Source organism: Thalassophryne amazonica, chromosome 5 (assembly GCF_902500255.1).
Source record: "Thalassophryne amazonica chromosome 5, fThaAma1.1, whole genome shotgun sequence".
Classification (NCBI taxonomy): domain Eukaryota; kingdom Metazoa; phylum Chordata; class Actinopteri; order Batrachoidiformes; family Batrachoididae; genus Thalassophryne; species Thalassophryne amazonica.
Window position 1 is genome coordinate 117,343,156 of NC_047107.1, and position 9,484 is coordinate 117,352,639.

At 42.3% G+C, this 9,484-nt stretch overlaps 1 protein-coding gene across 5 annotated transcripts in view; it reads right to left on the reverse strand.

The window, feature by feature from the left end:
• LOC117511182 (protein unc-13 homolog B-like) overlaps positions 1-9,484 on the reverse strand; it is a 422,327-nt gene that overhangs the window by 191,636 nt on the left and 221,207 nt on the right. For 2 of the 5 annotated variants that reach the window (XM_034171168.1, XM_034171171.1), the window contains exons 2-5: positions 6,752-6,801; positions 6,217-6,266; positions 6,049-6,124; positions 1,343-1,348 (exon numbers count right to left, since the gene is read on the reverse strand). In XM_034171168.1, coding sequence (XP_034027059.1) covers positions 1,343-1,348; positions 6,049-6,124; positions 6,217-6,266; positions 6,752-6,801 — 182 coding nt within the window. The remainder of the gene's footprint in view (positions 1-1,342; positions 1,349-6,048; positions 6,125-6,216; positions 6,267-6,751; positions 6,802-9,484) is intronic. The other 3 variants (XM_034171170.1, XM_034171173.1, XM_034171169.1) reach the window with 3 other exon arrangements.

Genomic DNA, 9,484 nt, shown 5'->3' on the forward strand with positions numbered 1-9,484 from the left:
CGCTGTCTGCGTAATGCGATATGTATCGAATCATTGACTGCGTAATGTGATATGTTATCGAATCGCTGACTGCGTGATGTGATATGTTATCGAATCGCTGACTGCGTAATGTGATATGTATCAAATTGCTGACTGCGTAATGTGATATGTATCAAATCACTGACTGCATAATGGGATATTTATCAAATCATGACTGCGTAATGTGATATGCACCAAATCATTGACTGTGTGATGCGATATGTTATCGAATCATTGACTGCGTAATGTGATATGTATCAAATCACTGACTGCGTGATGTGATATGTATCGAATCATTGACTGCGTAATGTGATGTTATCGAATCATTGATTGCGTAATGTGATATGTTATCGAATCGATGTCTGCGTGATGTGATATGTATCAAATCGCTGTCTGCATAATGTGATATGTATCGAATCATTGACTGTGTACTGATATGTATCGGATCGCCGACTGCGTAATATATGTTATCGAATCACTGACTGTGTAATGTGATATGTTATCGAGTCATTGACTGTGTAATGTGATATGAATCGAATCACTGACTGCGTAATGTGATATGTATCGAATCACTGACTGCGTAATGTGATATGTATTGAATCAATGACTGTGTAATGTGATATGTTATCGAATCACTGGCTGCGTAATGTGATATGTTATCAAATCGCTGACTGCGTGATGTGATATGTATTGAATCATTGACTGCGTAATGTGATATGTTATCAAATCACTGGCTGCGTAATGTGATATGTTATCAAATCGCTGACTGCGTGATGTGATATGTATTGAATCGCTGTCTGCGTATTGTGATATGTATCGAATCATTGACTGTGTAATGTGATATATATCGAATCATTGCCTGCGTAATGTGATATAATAAAAACTGTTTTTTACAACAGAGTTAATCTGTTGGTCCAATTTAAAATCACTGTCAAGCTTTACACCAAGATCAGCAACTGTGGGTTTAAAATAAGGTAAAAGGTGGTCCATGTCCTTGCGAAAGGCATCATAGTTTCCCTTAGGGTCAAAAATGATTATTTCAGTTTTTTCTTCATTAAAATTTAAATCACCAGTCAGGGAAAAAAGCTGTTCTGTCTGAGCTGGTGAGGGAAAAGTGAAAGCTGTTTTTTTTTATTTTTCTTTGTCAGAACACAGAGGTCCTATTTTTCAGTGCAGGTAAACAATGACTAATATCTGTGTTCATGCTTTTACCAACATCTCTCTAAAAGCCACAAAAGTCCACACAGAGCCAATCAAAATCACAACAATCAAAGCTCACAAAATGTCTACAAGATAGCTAGACCTCATGTCTCTTTACACTCACCATCGCCTGAGGAGCAGTGAGGCCGCATGGAAAGAGAGGAAGAAGAAAACAAAAGGTTTCAAAGCTGAAGAATGTAAATGCCTTGTGTTATTGCAGTGTTATAGCAGCTCAAAGATTAAAGTCCTACTTCCTGACAATTACACTCACTAGCTGATACCGAACCACGAGATGGTCAAGCCGTGATGCCCTGTACCAGTTTTCACAATGCTTTCAGAATTTTACATTGAATTAAAATGCGGCATTGGCCTGAAGGCCTCGTGTCCCCATCACAGAAATGTGTGCAATATTTTCATGCAGCTATGTCATCATAAAATGAATGTAACAAGCCAACATCAAACTGCATTGTAACAATCACTATGGAGATGAATTTCCAAGTTCTGATGAGGAGAATACATTCAGAGAAGAAAGGCAACTAGGAACAATTTGTGTGCAAGTCATTACTGTATTGCTTTGGAAAAGGTGTGAAGGTTTGAGTGAAAAGGGCATGAAGGCGACAGTGCTGAAGTAGGAACCTGAACTCGATCTTCAAGGGATGCATCCTCCTTGCTGCAAATGAAAGCCCTAGAAACTTATTGAAAGGTCAGTCGTCATTGCAGATAGTCACAATTTTTGGCTCCATAACCTTCAAAACTCGGTGCAGGCTATTCATCATCGAACCTGACCTTGCTCTTCAAGAGATCTATCCTTGCTCCCAATGTGGTAATCCGGTGTTATATCTTTGAAAAGGTATTGGATGTACAGTGTTGAGGATATTTTTGACCCTCTGACCTTCAAAATTAGTTCAAGGTCAGTCATCACTGAAGCTGGCGTAGACCTTGAAGAGATGTATGTTTGCTGCAAATTTGATGAAGCTGTTTGAAATCTTTGGAAAACTATTGACAGTACTGTCTCCATGACACACAGACACTAGTTTTGGCTCTGTGACCTTCAGTATTTGGGCAAGGTCTCTCATCATTCAACCTGACCTAGACATTCAAGGGATGCATCCTTGCTGCTAGAAACTCATAGATGTCCTGCATAGGGATGGGAATTGAGAATAGCTAAAGCAGAGAAAAAACGAGCACTCACAGGGACCAGGAGTGGAGGTGCACGGCTCAAAAACTAAGTCAATGTAAAAATATAGACACACTGATGAAGACCTAGTCGAAACGCGTCTGTGCTCCTGATCCTGTTGCCTTGCCGTGAGTCATTAAAACCTTTATTAAGAAGGACACTTGAGTGTTGCTGGCTATATTTTTACATTAAATTGAGAATAGTTCTCAACTGGAACGGGTTCTCAATTCCCATCAGGCCTTTGGGATCATATGGCTGAGAAGTTGGCAGTTCCTCGCATCAATGTGGGCAGTTTCTTGTTCCTAGACACAGAGGTTAATGGCATGACGTGTTCTTGCAATGAGGAGCTGTCAGGAAAAACAACAACAAAATACTGGGATTTACAAGCGGAATTACCAAAGTCACCCACCTTATTTTGGAATCAACTATGTTTATGGTAATCAGCCAAGGTAGCTACGCTGGCAAGTAGGGCTGCAGCTATCGATTATTTTAGTAAGCGAGTATTCTATCGATTATTCTGGCGATTAATCGAGTAATCGGATAAAAAGTACTTTTGCGTTTTAAAACATTAACAGTCCAGGGTTCTCCCTAAATAATGGCACAATGTCACTGCATCATCATGGAGATTATCAAATTTAATGTATCCCTTTCTGTTTTCCTGGGTAATTATTTATTTTTTCACATCTTTAGAAGTTTTGGATCTTTCCTGGTGTCGGGCCAAAGTCTTGACATTTTGCTGAAATGGGGATGGGTTGTGGCTGTTTTTTGTTTTCCCCAACTTGTAAAATTTAACCATTTTTATTCATTTATTAAGGTGGTGGACTGGGTCCCTGCATGAATTTCGTTTTAACACTCTCTCTGCGATTCAGGCAATGCATTTCATTTTCAGCTGGAGGATGAACATGCAGCCTCGCAGTCACTTGTTTTTTATTATTTTATTTGAGCAAAAAATTAAAAAGCGAAACACTCATTGTGAGTCACACAGAAGAAAGAGTGGACTTCTTCCAGAGACTGTCTGTGGCCGGGACGGAGCTGTGTGAGGGCAGAGCTGAGCCGCTCACACCGGGTAGAGAGAGGCAGCAGCCGGCCGCCGCGCGTAGAGCGGCCAGCGGACGAAACTGTAAAAAACAAAAAAAAAAACAAACACACTGCTTTGCTTTAAATGCACAGTAAGCTATGATCAGCGTGGACCGTCTTTTTCGTAAAAAGCTTTAGTTCCGTTTGTTGTTTGTCGCGTTGGAAAGCTGTAGCTTTTGTGCTAATTTGATTAGCGCTTGCTCTACTTCTTCTTCTGTTTGTTTTTCTGGGGACATTACAGCACCACACACAGGCCTGGCATATGTACTACAACGTTAAACGAAGCTTCGAGGCACAGAATTGGCCTCAAACATTTTTTGGAATCGAATTATTCGAATTACTCAACTAATCGTTTCAGCCCTACTGGCAAGCCAGAGCAGTAAGGTAGAGTCTTGGTGGACCATTTTGGAGTGCACTCCCATGATGCATAGCCACCCAGCGTGTAGCGTTCTCAATGACTTTATTATTTCCAAGTTAACTTCTTGGTCAACAGGTCAGGTCAGGTGTGGAGAGATTCATATGTGCTATGTCGCTGCATCCACCACACAATGCCAACCATTCAGGCAGACATCCAGTCCAGCCCCACCCTCCGAAAATAATCATCTATCTTCTGTAGACAAGTGAAATGTGGCTGTGTTCTTGGCCTTCAGCTGCTGGGGTGCTCAACACTGAGGCACCTATGTGCTGGATCATGTCCAGATAAACACACCACATGTCCAAAATATAAGCTGATGTTTCCTCACAATGCAAGTGATACTCCTCATCTGAGTCTCTCTCTTTAACCATGTTTTTGACAGAAAGTCATTCCATCAGTACCCAAGGACAAAAGAGATTTAGTACCAAAGACATCTAGTCGTCACCTTAGGTCACCGGTAAGAGTCCAAGTCTAAACTATACAGTAAGACAGGAAGCACCAGGACCCTAAAGACTTGGACCTTTGTTCTACTGCAAAGGTATTGGCATCATCAAACACCTCTGTCCAGTGACCTTATGACTCTTTTAGCTCTTCCCAGGCATCTCTTAATATCAATGGTGAGAATCCAGAGACATGAATGGGAACAGTGAATATCTCATCAAGTTCAGCACTCATCTAAATAGAGATCCCGCAAAGATCACACCCTCATCTGCAAAGGCAAGGTCAGTAAACATATCCTTTCCAACAAAGGCACAGAAGACTTGTGTGTTGGGTTGTCAAAAGCTATCCATGCAAGTAATCAACAGCGTACAGAGCAGCATATTATTCAAATGTATTATGTCACATGTCTACCTCACATGATAACGATCTCTACACACTACAACCTCAATTCCAATGAAGTTGGGACGTGTGTGAAATGTCAATAAAAACAGAATACAATTATTTGCAAATCCTCTTCAAACTATATTCAATTGAATACACCACAAAGACAAGATATTTATTTAAGATGTCTGTGTTTTGCTGTTCTGCTCACTTTGCTTGTTTTGTTGTGATAAGTAAAAGGGGCTGATGTAAAAGGGGTAGGTGTATATAAGCTTTGCTTCTACCTACACCCTTTTGGTTGCATGGGTTGACTGGCTGAGAAATCAATTTTAATTATTTTGTTTTATTTTGTTGCAAAGTTCTTTTCCCTGAACTGAATAAACTTGAAACTTAATGTTCAAACAGGCAAACTTTGTTGTTTTTGTGTAAATATTTGATAATTTTGAAATGGATGCCTGCAACACATTTCAAAAAAGCTGGGACAGTGGTATGTTTACTACTGTGTTACATCACCTTTCCTTCTAACAACACTCAATAAGCATTTGGGAAATGAGGACACTAAATGTGAGTGTCATGACTGGGTATAAAAGGAGCATCCCCCAAAAGGCTCAGCCATTCACAAGCAAAGATGGGGCGAGGATCACCACTTTGTGAACAACAGCATAAAAAATAGTCCAACAGGTTAAGAACAATGTTTCTCACCATTCAATTGCAAGGAATTTAGGGATTCCATCATCTACAGTCCATAATATAATCAGACGTTTCAGAGAATCTGGAGAACTTTCTACACATACGCAGCAAGGCCAAAAACCAACATTGAATGCCTGTGACCTTCGATCCTTCAGGCGGCACTGCATTAAAAACTGACATCATTGTGTAAAGGATCGTACCGCGTGGGCTCAGGAACACTTCAGAAAACCATTGTCAGTTAACACAGTTTGTCGCTACATCTACAAGTGCAAGTTATAACTATCATGCAAAGCGAAAGCCATACATCAACAACATCCAGAAACACCGCTGCCTTCCCTCAGTGGTAAACATACCACTGTCCCAGCTTTTTTGAAATGTGTTGCAGGCATCCATTTCAAAATGAGCAAATATTTGCACAAAAACAATAAAGTTTATCAGTTTGAACATTAAATATCTTGTCTTTGTGGTGTATTCAATTGAATATAGGTTGAAGAGGATTTGCAAATCATCGCATTCTGTTCTTATTTACATTTTACACAACGTCCCAACTTCATTGGAATTGGGGTTGTACTTACTTCTGGTGTCTGAATGGTCAACAGTGTCCAGTCCAGGTGGTTTGCGTTTATCTGTTGGTGTGACATGCACTCACCAGTTCACTAACAAGAGGAATGGGCTTCCTCTTCTGGAGTACTGGCATGCTGTCAATACCAAATGGTGCGTTTTCTCTGCACACACACAGATAAGTGTACTGTGATATTTAATTCTGCAGCAACAACAAAGTTCACGACATACATTATTGTCGATTATGTTTACTAACCCAGGCTTTGCCCATGTGTGCTTGATGGGGTCACCATCTTCATCACGGCTCTGTAATTGAAATGTCAGGGATCACATGATGAACCATTTATTTGGTGACATCCCATAAATTCAAGATAAAGCAGCATGCAAATGCAATAAAGAAATGACATAAAAAAGAGGTGAGAAGAACTGGGACTGAACTGTGTTGGCTAAGCTTCAGAAATACACGTTATAGAAGATTTTATGAATAATTGTGCTCATATCCAATATAATAAAAAGTCAATTGGGTTTCATCTTCGAAAAATGTTGAAAAATGTCACCATCTTTGGTGTTGAGAAGCCAGACTCTCAAGTGTTACCTTTTTCTCAATCTGCCTTAAAACCGTTGTTTTTATTTATAGTCTGACCCAAACATCTCAGTTTTATGGAAAACTGGTTCCTTCATTTTTGAACAATCTTGACAACAATAAAGCATATTCTCAATGTCAGAAGGAAACATCAGAAGGATGGAAGGAAGAGTTTAAAGGAATAACTTTGGTTAACATGTTCAGTTACTGAAGGGACAAAGTCAGGGGGGGTAACCTGATCTCCATCTTGACTTCCATCTAGAAAACACAAGACAGAAAGAAAAACAGTTACCGTCTGAGGTGACGCATCGTGAAAATGACTTGTTTGCTAATAAATGGTTAGGCTAAAGGCAGAGCCGCTGTAGGCTTCTCAGAACGATAGACTTTGAGGTCATAAATGTTTCATTAACATGTATAATTCATTATGAAAATGACTCGCAATATTTCCCTTCCTCTTCCACTTTAAAGTCGCGCTCACTCTCCAACGAGACAATGTTGCTAATTCAGCAAAAGGCTTGGCTGGAGCCTCGGAGTGCAGGAAGAGACGATACAGAGACATACAAGGAGAAGAAACTGTTTGTGTTGGTATCAAAAACACCCGAGGGGCCTGATTCCAATTAAAGATACTCAAAACGGACTACTGACTAGTGTTTTTAAATCTGTGACCATCCCTGGGAGCACAGATAACGTTAAAAGGCTTTCATCCCAGAAACCATGACAAAGGACACTTTCCAAGCAAACAAACATCATGTATGGGCTTATTGGGAATTTTCCCTTGAAATCAGAGATACTCAAGATGAGCAATACCTCCAAAATCCTCTCGGGGCACTATGTGATGGGCAACCCACTGAATAATGTTGCGCTCAGAACCCTCGGAAGTTCTAGCTCAGAGGAAAATGCCTTGAATGTTACTAATGTAGAAAATGCATCTTTAAATGAATTTTTAACAAGACATTACTGCTATATGTCATGTATTCACATTGTATGCACAATTAGTGAAGTCATCAGCACCACAGATAAGCATAAACGTGTGACAATTTCATATAGCCCAAAAGATGATGTTCGCCTTGCTCTACTGTGGTATAGGCTAAATAGTTGATGATTCAATAAGTGTGTTTGATTGTTAAAAAGATAAACAGCCAAAAATCAAACCAAATGGTTCTAAGACCTCTCCAATACTAAGGCTGGAAGTATTTTCAGCTCCTTTTTTTAACTCCCCTGGTGTAGACGTACCAAATGTTTTTGCATTCATGCATTTTACTGCAAATTTTTAAAAGACATGTCGCACATTATTTAACATCCCAATTAGCAACAAAGTATTCATGAATATAGTCTATCCAAGCACATGCGGTAATAATTAATCATGAGAATCGTGAGAGACTTTGTGAGGAGCTGACGGTGGACTTGTAGTGGAAGCACACCAAAATAGAGTTGATCTGAGAGAAAGCGCACCACTTTTCGAACTGGCTGCAAAAAGTCCAGCAGCCAGGGCTCATGGGGAGTGAGCTGGACATACCTGTCTGTATCAGATGAGATTATTATTTTTTTTTCCTCTTCTTCTAAATCAAGACCACATTGGGAAAATGTCTCATGCTGGTGGCCGTGGTCAGCCCCCATGCACAGAGGTGGGCTTAAATACAGTGGAATCATGGAGAACATATGTCCAAAGGAGGATGGCGTGGACCTGGTTCTCTGACTGGCGATCGTGCACCATCCATGCGTGACGATGCTAGTCGGGACCTCTTTGATGGAGTGGACCTAGACATTATTCTACGACTGGTTAGAGTTTTGCCGTCCATGTGCAACTGTGCCTGGCTGGTGATCGAACGCCATTTGTACCTGACAGTGCCAGATGGGATGTCTTTGATGGAGTGGACCTGGACATTATTCACTGGCTGGTGATCATGCGATATTCCACGTCCCAACAGCCAGGGGCTGTGAGTGCGGACCGGGCCGCCGGGCCACCCACCCTCGACCGCCACCCAGTCCTCTCTGCACCTGACCCCCATGGCCCCCTCTGCAGGTGGTGAACCCACAGTAGGGCGGGCCCATGTCGCTCTTTCGGTCTGAGCCCAGCCGGGCCCCATGGGTGAAGGCCAGACCACCAGGCGCTCGCGCACGAACCCCAAACCCAGGCATGGCTCCAGGGTGGGGCCCCGGCTCTGCCATCCCGGGCGACGTCTCGGTCCTTGATTTTTTACTGGTCATGGGAGCTTCTAAACTGCCCTTAGTCTGACCCGTCACCTAGGACCTGTTTGCCGTGGGAGACCCTACAAGGGACACAAAGCCCCCGACAACACAGCTTCTAGGATCATCCGGGTACGCAAACTCCCCCTCCACAATAAGGTGGCAGCTAGAGGTGGAGAAGTGGCTTGGAGTCAAGCCGCTGCTCCTCCACGTCGAAAGGAGCCAGTTGAGGTGGCTCGGGCATCTTTTCCGGATGCCCCTGGACGTCTCGCTGGAGAGGTGTTCCGGGCATGTCGGGAGGAGGCCCCAGGGAAGATCCAGGACACGCTTGGGGGGACTACGTCTCTCGACTGGCTTGGGAACGCCTTGGTGTTCCCCCGGAGGAGCTGGGGGACGTATGTGTGGATCGGAAGGTCTGGGCGGCTTTGCTTGAGCTGCTGCCCCCTCAACCTGACTCCAGATAAAGTGGAAGAAAATGGATGGATGGATGGATCGTGATCATGCGCCATCCATGCATGATTGTGCCAGTCGGGACTTCTTTGATAGAGTGGACTTGGACATTATTCCCTGGCTAGCAATTGCGCATGATCCATAAGTGGGTGAATGCCCTGTTCAGTTTCTTCATTTTGTATTTTGTTCTCATCAGTGGAGCTGGTAGGCTTCATTATTTTTATTTTACATTGAGAGAGCCTGTCGGAATCTCGATCTCAATGTGTGTGTGCGGAGTCTGCTGTACCACCTTCTCGCTCTCACT